Genomic DNA, 19,151 nt, shown 5'->3' on the forward strand with positions numbered 1-19,151 from the left:
AAAAGATCGATTTATTGTCGATGTATTGTTAGCTTTATATGCCGATGAAAACTAGTAATAGTAATTGATTCAGTCTTCGGCCACTGGGCCACGCTTATGATTTATAGATAGGATTCGCTTATGGTGTAAATGTACGAACATTTTATATTTAGATGCTGACGAAACATCCAAATATGTGTTCGTTCATAATGCGCATGACGATCGTTTATAGTGTAAATGTACGAACATTTTATGTTTAGATGCTGACGAAACATCCAAATATGTGTTCGTTCATAATGTGCATGACGATGGTTACGTTCTCTATAGACATTATGATACACAGTCTTAAACTTATTTAACGTATTGAAAGTTGATAGTCGAACAAAAAGTTTGTTTATTTCATTCAAAGTAATATAGACGTCATGGTGGACGATGCAAAAGGACCACGTTATAGAGCACATGTTTAAATTCGTAAGTCTCCGGAGGCATGTCCACTTGGTAGTATGTAGATATGATTCATTCGTAGTGAGCATGACGATGGTTTCAGTCTCCATAGATATTATGATACACAGCAACGTTCTTACACTCAAGTATACAAACTTATCAAAAGTTAATGGTCGAGCAAGAAGTAATATAGATGTCAATGTGGACGATAAAAATGGACCACGCGTATGACTTATAGATAGGATTCGTTCATAGTGTACATGCAAGAAACATTTTATATTTAGATGGTGACAAAAGATTCAAAGATAATATTCGTTCATAATGCGCATGCCGATTGTTACAGTCGCCATAGACATTATGATACACAGCAACGTTCTGAAACTTTAGTCTACGAATTTATTAAAAGTTGATGGTCGAGCAAAACGTTTTCTCATTTCATTCAAAGTAATATAGATGTCATGGTGGTCGACGATAAAGAACCACGTGTATAAAGCACATGATAACATTCGTAAGTACCTGATGGCATGTCCTCGTGGTGGTTTGCAGACAGGATGTGTTCATAGCGCGCGTGCCGATGGTAACAGTCTGCATGGATATAATGATACACAGCAACGTTCTTAAACTCAAGTCTACGAACTTATCAAAAATTAAATAGATGTCATGGTGGACGAGGATGAAAGACCACGATTATCATCTATAGGTAGGATTCGTTCATAGTGTACATGCAAGAAACATGATATATTTTGATGGTGACGAAAAATCTATAGATATGATTCGTTCATAGTGCGCATGACGATGGTAACAGTCTCCATTGACATTATGATACACCGCAACGTTGTCGTAAAAGCATGGCGTAAGTCTACAAACTTATTAAAAGTTGATAATCGAGCAAGAAGTTTGTTCATTTCATTCAAAGTGATAAAGATGACATGGTGGACGAGGATTAAGTGTTTGCAATGTTTTTAGTCATCGAAGGCATGTGTGTGTTATGATACAGAGTCTTAAATTTTTTAACTTATTAAATGATTATAGTCGAGCAAAATAAATTAGGTAGACGTCTTATGCATTTCATTCAAAGTAATAAAGATAGTTCATACAGGCAATAATAAAGATCTATACTTAATAATCAACATATTTTAACATAATCAAATGACCAAACAAACTTACTATTAACCATGTTCTTCACAAAATGTTTTTGACGAATCAAAATGTTATTGTAAGTTTAGTTGAAGCAAATATTAATCCCTTTTATATGAATGAAAAGATTAAGCTAACATACGTATTAACACCTCTTCTAACCTATGATATTCAAGCCGGTACCAGTTCGTGATTAAGGCAATCTTACAAGTTACGTGACACTAGTGACGAATGCCATCGATAATGTTATGCATCCAAATAGGCAGTTTTGAGTGTGTTTTTCTTTCCAGAATATGCAAAGATGACATATGCATATATATACATTAACAAGTAACAAGAAACAATTAACTTATTTTTTCAACGATTCAGATACAAGAGCTCTGTTTATCGCATATTTAGAGTTCATATAGATAATTATACAGATCTATTACTAACGATTAACATATTTGATCAAACAAATGTACCATTAATCATGTTTCTCAAAAATGTCTTACGAATTTATTTTTTAGTGCCATTTCAAGTAAATATCGATCAGTATTTTACGAATGCAAAGATTAAGCTTACATACGAATTGTCACCTTGATGAAAACCTGACACATTCAGATCCGGTAAACATTTATTGTGTAGTTTTTGACATCATGATACGACGGGAAACTATTCTACACTAGTTTATATATATATACCTGTTCCATATTTCAAAAGAAATCGTAGCCATTTGTTCATTTTTTCTTAGTACTTTTTCATATTTGTTCTTTATTTTGATAAACATAAACAACACAAAATAAGCAAATAGGCACATTTTACATCGTTTTTACAAACACGCACATACCTAAAACATACATATAGTTAAATGATATATAGCACAATACTTGCATAACATTGAACATTTTCTACGACATTTTATTTATATATCTGTTTCATATCTACAAGGGAAAAGGAAAGTTTATGTTATACACTTTTTATTCTATTTCATTATTTGATTTTTGTGTTTAAAGACATACACAATTTAATAAAAACATTTAAACACACAGACGCACACGTAACTACATACGCAAAACTATAAAAAAGTAATTTATATCACAAAACGTTGATATCATTTGAATTAGCTAATAATTTTGAATAGAGATGAATACATTTTACAACAATTTTTGTATATACTTGTTCCATATTTTCTAAGAAATGTTAGACGCTTATTTATCTTACTTTTTAATTTCTGTCTTTTCTATTTTCACAGACAGAAAAAAATATCAACATAGAAAAAAGTTACAAATGTAAACCCTTACATGCACCTATATTACAAGACTTGATATCATTTGAATTAGTTTTATCACTTCGAACAAACAGAGATGAATATTCTACAACAATATTTATTTATACCTTTCCTCCTCTTCAACTAAATGTAAGACTTGTTCCGTCTTCATAGACATACACAGCACAATACCACCATATAGGCACATATAGCATGTAATAGTTATACCAACAAAAATGTTGCTACATTTTCATATCTAAAACACATAAAGTCACTTATCGGTTTATTTGTTTTTCATCATTATCTTTTATTGTTTTTAATTTGTTTTTAATTTTAATAAACATAAACAACATAATATAAACAAATACACACATTTCACAGTTATATATACAAACACACGTACCTGCATACGTATGAAAGTGATATTATAGCACAATACTTTGATAACATTGAAATTAGTTTCCTACAGAGATGATCATATTATAAAAACAGTTTTATAGATACATGTTCAATATTTACAAAGACATGTTCGACACTTATTTATTTATGTCTATTTTCTTTTGTATATTATTTCCTTTTTGTTACCACAGACAGATTTTTTTTAGAAACATAGAAACAAATGCACGTCCATGCATACATCTATTAGCGTTATATATAGCAGAATACTTTTACAGCATTTAAATAAGTTTCAGCATTTCAAACAGAGATACAACATTTTATATATAAACCTGTTTCATATTTACAAAGGAATTTAGGACACGTATTTATTTCTATTTTTATTAATATTTTTTGTTTTCATTTTCATAAACTTACACAGTACAATGCCGACATACCGACACATTTAAGGTAGCTTAACACACGAACCTTTAACATACACCTAACAAGTGACGTATAACACACTACTTAGATAACATTGACATTAGTTTTGTCATTTCTAACAGAGATGAAAATATTCTACAACATCTTATACATATACCTGTTCCATATTTATATTTATTACTTTTTCACATTTGGTTTTATTTTCACAACCATTAACGACACAATATCAGTATATACACATATTTTACATTGTTATACAAACACTGAAGTACCTAAATACAAACGTGCATACCTGTACATCTAATACAGTGATAGAAAGGTCAATAATTTGATAGCATTGAAATAAATTTTATCATCCATACAGATATGAAAATGTTCTACAGCAGGTGTTTTTTTTTATATATATACCTGTTCAACATCTACTAAAAAATGTTCGACAATCATTTTTCTATTTATGTTTCATGTTCATAGACATAAATAATACAATATCAACATATAGACATATTGTACTAAATATCTGTACCAGTGATACATATATATAGCACAAGGTTTGATAGCATTTTACTTAGCTGCGTTATTTTATCGTTTTAACATACATAGTTGAAAATATTCTACAACGGTTTTGTACACACCTTTCTTCATGACAAAGAAATGATAGACACTTGTTTATTTTTTTATATTTCATTTTTTTTCTTTTTCATTTATTTTTTAAACATTTGTTATTTATAACTGTACCATTTTTGCACATAGAAATGAAAGGAGCTTATTTCCATTTTTTTTTTTTAATTTTCATAGAACTACACAGGACACTATCAACATATAGACACATTTAACATAGTTAAACAAATAAATCCATATCTACAAACATACACCTATTAAAGTGATATATAGTACGCTATTTTGATAGCTCTGCAATAAGTTTGATAATTTCGAACAAACAGAGGTGACATTATTCTACAATAATTTTTATATATACTCATTAAATATTTACAAGAAATGTTAAACGTATATTTATTCATTTATATATATCTTTTTTTTATTTTTAATTTTCATAGACAGAAAAAAATCAATACAATACCTGCATTCATGCATCTTTAAAAAACAACTGAATTTTACTCTATGTATTTGAAGCATTATTTGTTCTCCCGTGTTTTTGGAGTTCAATAAGTGTGTTCCTGTCTTTACAAAAGTTGATAACAACATAGAGTGGCAAGGGTCATGATATTATTTGTAATAGACTTTTGGAGTTCAGTAGTTTTGCCTGTAAGTATAGTGCCCCCTTTAATTCTACATATATTACCATACGAATGCCATTAAGCGATACATTTATACGTCTTAAAGGAATCAAGAAGTTATTACTGACGTCGCTCGACGTCAGTAATAATTTCAGGATTACTTTAAGACGTAAAAATAAGAATTTATTACGTATAAATGTATCCCTTAATGACATTCGTATGATGAAAAATAGATAAACCAATTTTATTTAGACATTTAAATCGCCACCTGAAACGCTGTCGTACGTTTTGGGTTTTGATCGAATGGTATTATTGATATTCTTTTATTGTATCTGATAGTCGGTGTGCTTGTGTTAGATTTTTTTCCCCGTCTTGGGTACAAATTGGCGATGATTTTCGGTCTCGTGTTTTAATAAAATGTTTCAAGTTTTTTTAGTGGTGTCTTTGTATTTGGGTTTTTATGTTGTATATTGTTGATAAAATAAATTGGAGTTGGGACCATGGCTAGCGACATTTAATAAACCTCTTATCTATGACTAGGGTCTCCAAATAGTTTTGGGAAACGTTTAGCGCGCTTTCTTAATTGGTGCGATTTTCAAAACGGTATTGAAAGCAGCCGGCTACCAGAGGTTCCAGAGAAATAAACTGGACATTTCATAATCCTCTTACCCGGACATTTAAATCGTCACCTAATGTGTTGTTGTACGTTTTGGATTGAATAGAACGTTTGATAATTATTACGGTGTGTTTGTGTTAGGTTTATTGATTTCTGGTCTTAGGTAAAAATTGGCGATGGTTTTCGGTCTCGTGTTTTAGTGAAATGTTTCAAGTTTATTTAGTGGTGTCTCTGTAATCGTATTTTAATGTATAGTGTTGATAAAATAAATAGCTGGTACAACACGTACAGTTTCGCCCTGTGAATCTTTTAGTTATAATCCTCTGACACGAACATTTAAATCGACACCCGTACGTTTTGTGTTTTGATCTCGTACAACTTCCCGCGGTTTTTAGGTAACATTTTTTTAGATCTGGCGGGGGTGGGTTTATACAGGGAGATTGTGTGTATTTGTATGTGGTTACCTTAAAATGATTTTTTTCTTACGAATAGGTTTGTGTGTATGATGTGGTTTTTGTATATGGTTAATTTGAAATGAGTGTTTCTTACGAATAGGTTTGTGTGTATGATGTGGTTTTTGTATGTGGTTAATTTGAAATGATTATTTCTTACGGATAGGTTTGTGTGTATGATGCCGTTTTTATCTGTGGTTAATTTGAAATGATTGTTTCTTACGAATAGGTTCGTGTGTATGATGTGGTTTTTGTATGTGGCTAATTTGAAATGAGTGTTTCTTACGGATAGGTTTGTGTGTATGATGTGATTTTTGTAGAGTTGAGACCATGACTAGCGACATTTAATAATCTTCATATCTCTGACAAGGATCTTCAAATAGTTCGGGAAATGTTTAGCGCCCTTTCTTATTTGGCGCGGTTTTCAAAACGGCAGATCGAGCACCTAGTGACCTCAAGGGTTCCAGAGAAATAAACTGGACATTTAATAATCAACTTACCCGAACATTTAAATCGCCACCTGAAACGTTTGTCGTGCGTTCTGGGTATGGGGTGGCGGGAAATGTTTTCCCGTGGTTTTGGGGTAGCAGTGTTTTCCCGCAGTTTTGGAGTGGGGTGGCGGAAATGTTTTCCCGCGGTTTTGGGGTAGCAGTGTTTTCCCACGGTTTTTGGTGGGGCCGGTGGGGCTGGGCAGTTGTCCCGTTCCGTTACCCTTCTAATGAATACAGATCATTGACTATTACAAAGCGATGTAGTTGACACAATATGGACTATATCAAATATGCATTATTCTATGTTTTCCTGTCTATAAAATGTCGTTAATGTATATCAATATAAAAAAACAATGATTGTTAATAAATAAATCAGGCCGATTAAGAACAACGAAAACATATCACAAGTACTGTATTATCCTAAAAGATGTTTTTGACCTGTAGTGATAACATAATCCTTGTTAACTCTCATTTTATTTATTCATATGATCTTATTTTTTACCCAGTCTGGTGCATTGTCCGATGCAGCATGTAGAAGCCATACCGACATCGTTAAGATATTGTTGGACAAAGGAGCTGATCCGAATAAGGTGTGTTTTCAATATATTGATATCTGGGTTCCCACATTTGCTCTTAAGTACGTAAAATGATTGAAAGTAGTCATTATTTGTAATCTTTATACCAGAATATCACAGGTGTAGAGAGAAGAAATTTAATTTCATGACATAAACAATTATTGTCAGCAGATATAAGCAACGCTGTAATAGAAATAAAACAAAAATAAAACAGAAGGGTAAAATACAACAGAACGACAACGAACTAAAACACCGTTCGTTATTTTAAACATCAAAAAACTACAATTAAACAATTTTGTTCCAATGAAGATATTAACTGTTATGGTCGAAAATGAAAACTGCGGATATAAATATTTTTTTCAAACGTCATCAAACTTCACATTAGTTGATTTTAATCAAGTCCCTTATTTTTATCTTTCATCCTTCACCACTCTAGAAAAAAACCTCCTTTTTCTTTCTCTTCGATTTACCGGACGGACTCTGATAGTCTTTTGCATGTTGTTTCTGATCTGGATTTTCGTAAGTCAAGTATAATACTTTGACAGCAGCAGAGTCTAGTGGTCATATCGGCTTTGGTAAATGTATGATTTCAAGTTATATATGGGTTTGTAAATAATTCAATGTTCTTTACCGTTGTGAATTAAATTTCCTTGAAGATGATTATATCTGGATACAATTAATGTTTATTCCGATTTTGTTTTTACGTTAAGCAATAATACAAAATATAAGTTTTAAAAATCATTTAAAATCACAGCCATATCGAAATTAAATACACCGTATGTAATCCAAACATTATAACGTAACAATCATACGTTGTATGTTATATTCATAGGCATTCATCAACTAAAACAAACAATAATACACGCTTTTATTTTGCAATTCCGATTGACATATTAAACAGATGTCTTATCCTATCTTACAAAACAAATCCATTTTAAAGCAAAAATAACGCATCATGCCGACTAATTAAAAATAGCATATGGTATTTTGTTTTAATATCAAAGTTATGAAATTTAATATCAGCTGATTTGATCAAATCTTCAAGAACCTCCTTCGATGCGTTAAAACACACGGAAAACATATTTAATTTGATGTCGAAGATTTGCTTCCGCATCAACCAATGTAAGTAAGTGATACGTGTCGCAACGTTTCAAGACCGATTTGTCCCTTTGTCAAGCTATGACTGGGTGAATTTTATATGAACATTGTTTGGGTAGAAAGTAAAATTTTGATATCGCATGTTTCTAATGTGATGAATCTTATTGAACATATTTATTTTCCTTTTTTTGTAATATTTTATTTTGCAAATCGTCTTATTGCATAAAGCATGAAATAAATTATGAAATGTTGAAACGTTATTTGAAACACGTCAATCAAGACAAATCAATTAATTGTCAATAATGCCTGCATCATAAGCACACAGCATATATACGTTTAAAATCGTATTTTAAAATATCATTTTGATTGGCTATTGATAATAACAGGTCATTTGAACATACATTTATAATGAAAACAGAACATTGATCATAACGAAGCGATGTAGTTGACAGAAAATTGACTATATCAAATATGCATTAATCTATGTTTTCCTGTCTAAAGAATGTCGTTTATGTATATCAAGTTAATAAACCAGTGATTTTTAATAAATAGATTAAATCAATTAAGAACAACGAAAATATTTTCACAATAACTTTATTTTCCTAAAAGATGTTTTTGACCTGTAGTGCTAACATAATTCTTGTTAACTCTCATTTTTTTTTTATTCATATGATGTTATTTTTTATCCAGTCTGGTCCATTGTCCGATGCAGCATATAGAGGCGATACCGACATCGTTAAGTTATTGTTGGACAAAGGTGCTGATCCGAATAAGGTGTGTTTTCAATATATTGATATCTGGGTTCTCACATTTGATCTTAAGTACGTTAGAATGATTGAAAGTAGTCATTATTTGTTATCTTTATACCAGAATATGACAAGTGTAGAGAGAAGAAATATATCTCTGTGACATAAAAAATAATGGTCAACAGATATAAGCAACGCAGTAATAAAAAATAAAACAGAAAAAAACAAAAGAACGACAACGAACTGAAACACCGTTCGTTATTTTAAACATTAAAAAACTACAATTAATCAATTTTGTACCAATGCAGATATCAACTGTTATGATCGAGAATTACAAACTTTTTTTCTGAAATTCTGAGTAACGGATAACTGCGGATTTCTTTCTTTTCAAACGTCATCAAACTTCACATTAGTTGATTTTGAACAAGTCCTTTAACGTTATCTTTCATCCTTTGCTACACTAGGAGAAAAAACACTCCTTTGTCTTTCTCTTCGATTTACCAGACTGACTCTGATTGTCTTTTGCATTTTGTTTCTGATCTGGATTTTTGTGAGTCAAGTATAATACTTTGACAGCATTAGAGTCTAGTGGTCGTATCGGCTTTGGTAAATGTATGAATTCAAGTTAGAAATGGGTTTGTAAATAATTCAATGTTCTTTACCGTAGTGAACTAAATTTCCATGAATAAGTTTAGAGTCGTTGGAAACATTTATATCTGGACACAATTAATGTTTATTCTGATTGAATATTTGTCTACGTTAAACAAAAATACAAAATATAAGTTTTAATAATCAATCAAAATCACGGTCATATAGAAATGAAAACACCGTATATAACATGTATTCCAAACATTATAACGTTACAATTATACGTTGTATGTTATATTCATACGCAGACATCAAATAAAACAAACAATAATACACATTTTGATCTCACATTCCCGTTTGACATATTAACAAAATATCTTATCCTATCATACAAAGCAAATCCATTTTTAAAGCAAAAATTACGCATTATGCCTACTAATTCAAAATAGCATATGGTATTTTGTTTTAATATCAAAGTTATGAAATTTAATATCAGCTGATTTGATAAAATCTCTAAGCACCTCCGTCGATTCGTTAAAATACACGGACAAACATATTTAATTTGTTATCGAATTTTTGCTCCCCACACAACCAATGTACGTATTTATCGTGTCGCAACGTTTCAAGACCGACTGGTCCCTTTGTCAAGCTATGACTGGTTGAATTTTGTATGTTTATTGTTTGTGTAGGAAGTAAAACTTTGATATTACATATTTCTAGTGTGATGAATCTTATAGAACATATTTGTTTTCTTTTTTGTTTTGATAAAATATTTTGAAAATCGTCCTACTGCATAAAGCATGAAATTAATCATAAAATGTTGAAAAGTTATTTGAAAGACGTCAATCAAGACAAATTATTTAGTTGTCTATAATGCCTGCATCATAGGCACACAGCATATGTACGTTTGAAATCGTGTATTGAAACTTTGTTTTTGATTGGATATAAATAATCACAGGTCATTTGAACATACATTTCTAATGAATACAGATCATTGATTATTACAAAGCGATGTAGTTGACACAGTATGGACTATATCAAATATGCATTATTCTATGGTTTTCTGTCTATAAAATGTCGGTTTTTTTTATATCAAGTAAATAAACCAATGATTGTTAATACATAAATCAGGTCGCTTAAGAACAACGAAAACATGTCACAATTACTTTATTTTCCTAAAAGATGTTTTTGACCTGTAGTGATAACATAATCCTTGTTAATTTTCATTTTATTTACACATAAGATGTTAATTTTTATCCAGTCTGGTGTATTATCCGATGCAGCATGTAGAGGCCATACCAACATCGTTAAGTTATTGTTGGACAAAGGAGCTGATCCGAATAAGGTGTGTTTTCAATATATTGATATCTGGGTTCCCACATTTGCTCTTAAGAACTTAAAATGATTGAAAGTAGTCATTATTTGTTATCTTTATACCAGAATATGACAGGTGTAGAGAGAAGAATTATAACGTCATGACATACAGTAATGGTCACTAGATAAAAGCAACGCAGTTATAGGAAACAAAACAAAAATAAAACAGATTGGTGAAATACAACAGAACGAAAACGAACTAAAGCACTGTTCGTTATCTTAAACATTAAATAACTACAATTAAACAATTCTGTTCAATTGAGGATACTAACTTTTATGATCGAGAATTACAAACTGCGGATATCAATATTTTTTCAAACGTGTTCACACTTCACATTAGCTGATTTTAATCCAGTCCCTTAATGTTATCTTTCATTCCTTCGAACTCTAGAAAAACTCCTTTTTCTTTCTCTTCGATTTACCGGACGGACTCTGATAGTCTTTTGCATGTTGTTTCTGATCTGGATTTTTCGTGAGTCAAGTATAATACTTTGACAGCAGCAGAGTCTAGTGGTCATATCGGCTTTAGTTAATGTATGATTTCAAGTTATGTATGGGTTTGTAAATAGTTCAGTGTTCTTTACTTTTGTGAACTTAATGTCCATGAAGAAGATTAAAGTCTGAAAAACTATTTATATCTTGACACAATTAATGTTTATTCTTATTTTGTTTACGCTAAACAAATATATAAAATATAAGTTTTAAAAATCATTTAAAATCACGGCCATATCGAAATTGAATACAGCGTATATAACATTCATTCCAAACATTATAACGCAAAAATCATACGTTGTATGTTATATTCATAAACATACATCAACTAAAACAAACAACACAACACGCTTTTATTTTTGCAATTCCGAGTGACATATTAAAAAAATGTCGTATCCTATTTTGCAAAACAAATTCATTTTAAGGCAAAAATGACGCATTATGCCGGCTAATTAAAAATAGCATATGGTATTTTGTTTTAATATCAAAGTTATGAAATTTAATATCAGCCGATTTTATCAAGTCTTCAAGAACCTCCTTCGATGCATTAAAACACACGGAAAACATATTTTATTTGTTGTCGAAGTTTTGCTTCCAACAAAACCAATGTTCGTAAGTGATACGTGTCGCAACGTTTCAAGACCGACTGGTCCCTTTGTCAAGCTATGACTAGGTGAGTTTTATATGAACATTGTTTGTGTAGAAAGTAAACCTTTAATATCACATATTTCTTATGTGATGAATCTTATTGAACATACTTATTTTCCTTTTTTTGATATATTTCATTTTGCAAACCGTCTTATTGCATAAAGCATGAAATAAATGATAAATTGTTCAAAAGGTTATTTGAAACACGTCAATCAAGACAAATAAATTAGTTGTCAATAATGCCTGCATCATAAGCACACAGCATATATACGTTTTAAATCGTGTATTGAAACTTTGTTTTTGATTGAATTTTGATAATAACAGGTCATTTGAACATACATTTATAATGAATACAGAACATTGATTATTACGAAGCGATGTGGTTGACAGAAAATTGACTATATCAAATATGCATTAATCTATGTTTTCCAGTCAAAAAAATGTCGTTTATGTATATCAAGTTAATAAACCAATGATTTTCAATAGATAACTCAAGTCGATTAAGAACAACGAAAACATTTTCACAATTACTGTATTTTCCTAAAAGATGTTTTTGACCTGTAGTGATAACATAATCCTTGTTAACTCTCATTTTATTTACTGATATGTATATTTTTATCCAGTCTAGTGCATTGTCCGATGCAGCATGTAGAGGCCATACCGACATCGTTAAGTTACTGTTGGACAAAGGAGCTGATCCGAATAAGGTGTGTTTTCAATATATTGATATCTGGGTTCCCACATTTGCTCTTAAGTACGTAAAATGATTGAAAGTAGTCATTATTTGTAATCTTTATACCAGAATATGACAAGTGTAAAGAGAGGAAATATAATGTCATGACATAAACAATAATGGTCAGCAGATATAAGCAACGCTGTAATAGATAATAAAACAAAAAAAATAAAACAGAGGGTTAAAAAACATAAAAAAGACAAGGAACTGAAACACCGTTCGTTATTTTAAACAAAAAAAAAACAACAATTAAACAATTATTCCAATGCCGATATTAACTGTTATGATCGAGAATTACAAACTTTTGTTTGCAATACCGTGTAACGCATAACTGCGGATATGGTTTTTTTTCAAACGTGATAAAACTTCACATTAGCTGATTTTGATCAAGTCCCTTAACGTTTTCTTCATCCCTTGCTACACTAAAAAAAACTCCTTTTTCTTTCTCTTCGATTTACCGGACGGACTCTGATAGTCTTTTACATTTTGTTTCTGATATTGATTTTCGTGAGTCAAGTATAATACTTTGACAGCATTAGAGTTTAGTGGTCCTATCGGCTCTGATAAATGTATGAATTCAAGTTTTAAATGGGTTTGTAAATAATTCAATGTTTAGTTTAGAGTCGTTTGAAACATTTATATCTGGACACAATTAATGTTTATTCTGATTAAATGTTTTTCTACGTTAAACAAAAATACAAAATATAAGTTTTAATAATCATTTAAAATCAGGGTTATATAGAAATGAAAACACCGTATATAACATGTATTCCAAACATTATAACGTTACAATTATACGTTGTATGTTATATTCATACGCAGACATCAAATAAAACAAACAATAATACACATTTTGATCTCACATTCCCGTTTGACATATTCACAAAATATCTTATCCTATCATACAAAGCACATCCATTTTTAAAACAAAAATAACGCATTCTGCCTACTAATTCAAAATAGCATATGGTACTTTGTTTTAATATCAAAGTTATGAAATTTGATATCAGCTGATTTGATCAAATCTTCAAGGGCCTCATTCGATGTGTTAAAATAAAGTGAGCTTCCGGAAATTCCACGAAATTTCAATACCAGATTTCAACAATGACATTCAGTCTTGTTCCGCCCTTCAATCTACTGATGGCAAGGTTGATGATCTTGTTGAAGCATACACATTTGGTATAGAAGCCCTTATACAGAAACACGCACCTCTGCAAACTAAGGTGATGACTGTGAGACCAAATGCCACGTGGTATAATAAAAATCTCCGCGTGGAAAAACAGAAACGTAGACAAGCAGAGAGACAGTGGCGACAAACCAGATTTACGTTCACAAACTGATTTATAGAGAGCGATGTCGGCTAGTTGGTTTACTGCTCTTTCAGTTAAAGAAGGCTTATTATTTGGAAAAAATCGAAGGATGTGGCAAGGATCAAAGACAACCTTTTAGACTCACCAAAAACCTAATGGGACAAAATGGTGAAATTATCCTACCAAGCTGTAATTCTGAAAAAGACCTAGCAAGCGAGTTCAGTGATTACTTTCTGAATAAAATCAGCTCAATCAGGAAAAATATTACCGAAGTGAACACCTCTGCTGACATTGACATCTCTGTCATGACTGCTGACATTGCCTTTGATGGGAAACCATTGACAAAGCTCTCACCAACAACCCAGGACGAATTGCGCAACATTATCATGACCTCGCAATCGAAGTCCTGAGAGCTTTATCCACTGCCTACAGACCTATTAAAGCAATGTCTTGAAGCACTGCTTCCTTTGATTACCGCAATCATGAATAAACATTGGTTGAGTCAAAGGTTCCATTATGTTTCAAAGAGGCACATATCGGACCATGGTTAAAAAAGCCTGGAATGGACAAGGAGGAGTTGAAAAACTACCGCCCAGTTTCAAATCTGCCTTTTCTGTCTAAGATCTTGGAGAAGGTTGTGTCCCGGCGTTTAGAGGTTCATCTCCATGCAAACAGTCTCCATGACAACATGCAATCGGCCTACCGCATGGGACACTCTACTGAGACGGCCCTTCTACGTGTACAAAGTGATATAGCTTCTGCATTGGATAGCAAGTGCAGAGCGGTGCTTGTCATGCTGGACTTGTCAGCTGCATTTGACGTCATCGACCATGGCATACTATATAAACGTCTGGAATACTCTTATGGAGTGACTGATACCGCACTATGCTGGATACAGTCATACCTGAGTGAACGACGACAGTGTGTTGCCATCGGATCTGCCACCTCACATACCAAAAGTACTAGATTTCGGGGTTCCTCACGGGTCGGTGTTAGGACCACGAAAATATTGTTTGTACTCCAAACCGATTGGAAAGACTTGTCGTCGCCATAGCCTTCGCTATCATTGCTGTGCTGATTACACACAAATTTACATGGTCATAAAACCACAGGACAGTTGAAATACAGTCTCAGAAAGTCTGGAGGCTTGTCTGACAGATATCAGTATCTAAATGAACGCCAACATGCTTAAACTTAATCAGGAAAAGACGGAACTAATCGTCTTTTCCCCAAAGTGTCAGCAAACAATGGCTCTCCAGCTCAAGGTTGGTGACAGAACTATTGATGCTGTTCCAGCTGTTAAAAACCTAGGGGTATACTTTGACAGTTCTCTGAACATGGAGAAACAAGTGAACGCTATTGCCAAATCCTGTTACTACCAGATCAGGAACATCGGCTGTATTCGGCAGTTTCTAAATGCAGATGCATGCAAGATTTTGGTGAATTCACAGTGTACCTCTCGGTTGGATTATGGTAACGCCCTGCGCTGTGGTATATCTGACAAACTAACTGGTCGTCTGCAGAGGGTCCAAAACACTGCAGCACGGCTAGTTACTCGTACTCGAAAGAGAGAGCATATCACACCTGCGCTTTATTCGTTGCACTGGTTACCTGTACGATACAGGTCGCAGTACAAAATTCTGGTATACACATTCAAGGCACTGAATGGAACAGCTCCTCAGTACCTACATGAACTTGTTACCCTGTATCAGCCGTCAAGATCACTGCGGTCGGAGTCATAATCTTTGTTGTGTGTCCCAAAATCTTGTACTGTGACCTAAGGAAACCGATGCTTTGGGAGGGTTTCAGCTACGTTGTGGATGAGCTTGCCATCTGATATTAGGAAGTCGAATACCCTGGCCAAATTCAAGAGGGACATAAAAACTCGCCTCTTCACGTCTGCATTTTGGAACTTTTGCAAAAACGTCATGTAAATACCATCATTTTATTTGTTTAATTATGTTCAAATTGCTTGTTAAATGCATGAAAGTGATTGCAAGCCTTCGTTGTTTGTTTTCACAAATATAACTATTATTATTATCCATATGTTGTAAAGCGCCTTAGAGTAATTTTACAAATTATATAGGGCGCTATATAAAGGCTGTATATTATCATTATTATTATTAAAACACACGGAAAATCATTTAATTTGATATCGAAGTTCTGCTTCCCACACAAACAATGTACGTATTAAACGTGTCGCAACGTTCCAAGACCGACTGGTCAAGCTATGACTGGGCTAATTTTATATGTATATGTTTGTGTAGGATGTAAAACTTTGATATCACATATTCCTAATGTGATGAATCTTATTGAACATATTTATTTTCTATCCATTATTATCTTATTTTGCAAAGCGTGTTATTGCATAATGCATGAAATCCATGATAAAATAATTTATAATCACAGGTCATTTGAACATACACTTATAATGAATATAGAACATTGATTATTACAAAGCGATGTAGTATCAGACAATCGACTATATCAAATATGCATTAATCTATGTTTTCCAGTCTAAACAATGTCGTTTATGTATATCAAGTTAATAAACCAAAGATTGTTTAAAAACAAATGAAGTCAATTAAGAACAACGAAAACATTTTCACAATTACTGTATTTTCCTTAAAGATGTTTTTGACCTGTAGTGATAACCTTGTTAACCCCCTTTAATTTACTGACATGATACTTTTTTTTTTTATCCAGTCTCTTGCATTGTCCAGAGCAGCACGTGAAGGCTATGTCGACATCGTTAAGATATTGTTGGATAAAAGAGCTGATCCGAATCAGGTGGGTTTTTCAATATATTGATATCTGGGTTCCCACATTTGCTCTTAAGTACGTAAAATGATTGAAAGTAGTCATTATTTGTAATCTTTATACCAGAATATGACAGGTGTAGAGAGAAGAATTATAACGTCATGACATAAACAATAATGGTCAGCAGATATAAGAAGCGCAGTCATAGAAACAAAACAAAGATAAAACAGAGGGATAAAACACTACAGAACGACAGCAAACTGGAAAACCGTTTGTTAGTTTAAACATTTTAAAACTACAATCGTACAATTTTGTTCCAATGCAGATATTACCTGTTTTGGTCGAGAAATACAAACTTATTTCCGTGTAACGCATAACTGCGAATATAAATATTTTTTCCAAAACGTGATCAAACGTCACATAAGCTGATTTTGTCCTTAACGTTATCTTTCATCCCTTGCTACACTAAAAAAACACTCCTTTTTCTTTCTCTTCGATTTACCGGACGGACTCTGATAGACTTTTGCATGTTGTTTCTGATCTGGATTTTTGTGAGTCAAGTATAATAATTTGACAGCAGCAGAGTCTAGTGGTCATGTCGGCTTGGTAAATGAATGATTTCAAGTTATACATTGGTTTGCAAGTAATTCAATGTTATTACCGTTGTGACCTAAATGTCCATGACGAAGTTTAGAGGCGACGAAAACATTGATATCTGGACACAATTAATGTTTAGTCTAATTTTTTTTTTTTTACGTTTAACAATAATACAAAATATTCGTTTTAAAAATCATTTAAAATCACCGCCGTATAGAAATGAAAACACCGTATATAACATGTTTTCCAAACTTTATAACGCAACAATCATACGTTGTACATACCCGTACACGTTTGCTGTTCCACCTCGGACGCAAATGGTACGGAAGTGCTCGGCACGTGCTACGCAAACAGTATGAAAGTGTTACGCAAACGGTACGGAAGTGCTACGGATGACACTTACAACGGTGATTCGTTTGTGGTGACAAATACGGGTTGACATAAAAAGCTGAAGCATATAAAATATCTAAAACGAAACGAAAATACCCACAATGCATAGTAAGAAACGTTAGTAAACTGTAGGCTACGAGGAGGCACATACGAATGTTTTAAATTTTGCAATTTCGTTTGCATAATGGATGAGTGTGAAACAAACAGAAATGTCTCTTGAATTATAAAGATAAAGGTCGATCAAATATTGGTACGTGTAATATATCCATCACAAAGACCTGACGTACGATAACAGATCAACGCGACACACAAAAAGTTAGGTTCAGAAGTATTTCCAGCTGCTTACCGAATAAAAGACTAATACCTATTGACAGTAAGAATTAGGTTACATTTTTTGAACGAGAAATGCAATAATTAATTAGCCTAATAATAAAAAAAATAAATCATTTCAGACTAATGTGTTAAAGATCCAGAACCTCTATTTCTATTTTTATATCGTTTTTAATACTACCATACACTTAAAGATTTTTTGTAGGATTTAGAGATCGATAACGTTCTTAATTATTAATTCATGCAAATACATGCATCGGAGATTTGAAATGTATACATGGTATACCATGTCTATTCATTAAATTTCATTCACAGATAAACAGATTTGTTGTTGTACATCTTTATTTTTATTATGAAAATGTAGTTGATTCTTGTTTAAGTTTACATTGTACATGTATATTGTTACATGAGTTATTATATATGACTGAGTGCGCGATGTAATTTTTTCATTTATGATTTTCACGTCTGGTATTAATAAGACTATAGGTTTTCTTTATCAATCATAAAAATGTAGCTATCTATATTGACTTTTCTACAGGTAAATATTACCTGTCTTGATCATGGTACTTGAGAAACTATGACTGTATGGCGCACTCTGAGGGGTGTGTACTGCAGAGGGTATAGGGGTTTGATTTCAGAAAGGGATTGAGACCACAATAAAACTTCAATATATCTATTTCTCAGTTTATACATGTACGTTTTTACCTAAACAGGCGTGGATCAAGGAGGATGGGGGCTACTATGGGGGGTAATACATTTTTTCATGAAACTTGTGATGGAGAATGGTGCCGCACACAAAAACAAGTAAAAATGTTTCGCTTTAAAGTATACGTCTCTGACCGTTGTCAAACATTTTTATAAACAATAGACAAGTGGCAAAACTTCATAACATTTTGTTTATCTGTGCTCAATACATGTAAGTGTTAGTGCTACAATATTTCATATTCGTCATACATGTACGTAACCTCATCGCCATGTTCAAGTTCAAGTTCATTATTTCTGCTACAAAGTAACAAAATTTGTGATATTTACTATGCAAAATAAAAAAAATACACACACTCACAACTCACTTACAAATGCAGCTATAT

The 19,151-nt window shown here is 32.3% G+C and overlaps 1 protein-coding gene across 1 annotated transcript in view; it reads left to right on the forward strand.

The window, feature by feature from the left end:
- Positions 1 to 19,151, forward strand: part of LOC110459491 (ankyrin repeat domain-containing protein 17-like) — a 93,429-nt gene that overhangs the window by 34,373 nt on the left and 39,905 nt on the right. The window contains exons 8-12 of the mRNA XM_021511772.1: positions 6,929 to 7,012; positions 8,786 to 8,869; positions 10,691 to 10,774; positions 12,567 to 12,650; positions 16,693 to 16,776. Coding sequence (XP_021367447.1) covers positions 6,929 to 7,012; positions 8,786 to 8,869; positions 10,691 to 10,774; positions 12,567 to 12,650; positions 16,693 to 16,776 — 420 coding nt within the window. The remainder of the gene's footprint in view (positions 1 to 6,928; positions 7,013 to 8,785; positions 8,870 to 10,690; positions 10,775 to 12,566; positions 12,651 to 16,692; positions 16,777 to 19,151) is intronic.

The sequence above is a fragment of the Mizuhopecten yessoensis genome, unplaced genomic scaffold (genome assembly GCF_002113885.1).
Source record: "Mizuhopecten yessoensis strain PY_sf001 unplaced genomic scaffold, ASM211388v2 scaffold10087, whole genome shotgun sequence".
Lineage (NCBI taxonomy): Eukaryota > Metazoa > Mollusca > Bivalvia > Pectinida > Pectinidae > Mizuhopecten > Mizuhopecten yessoensis.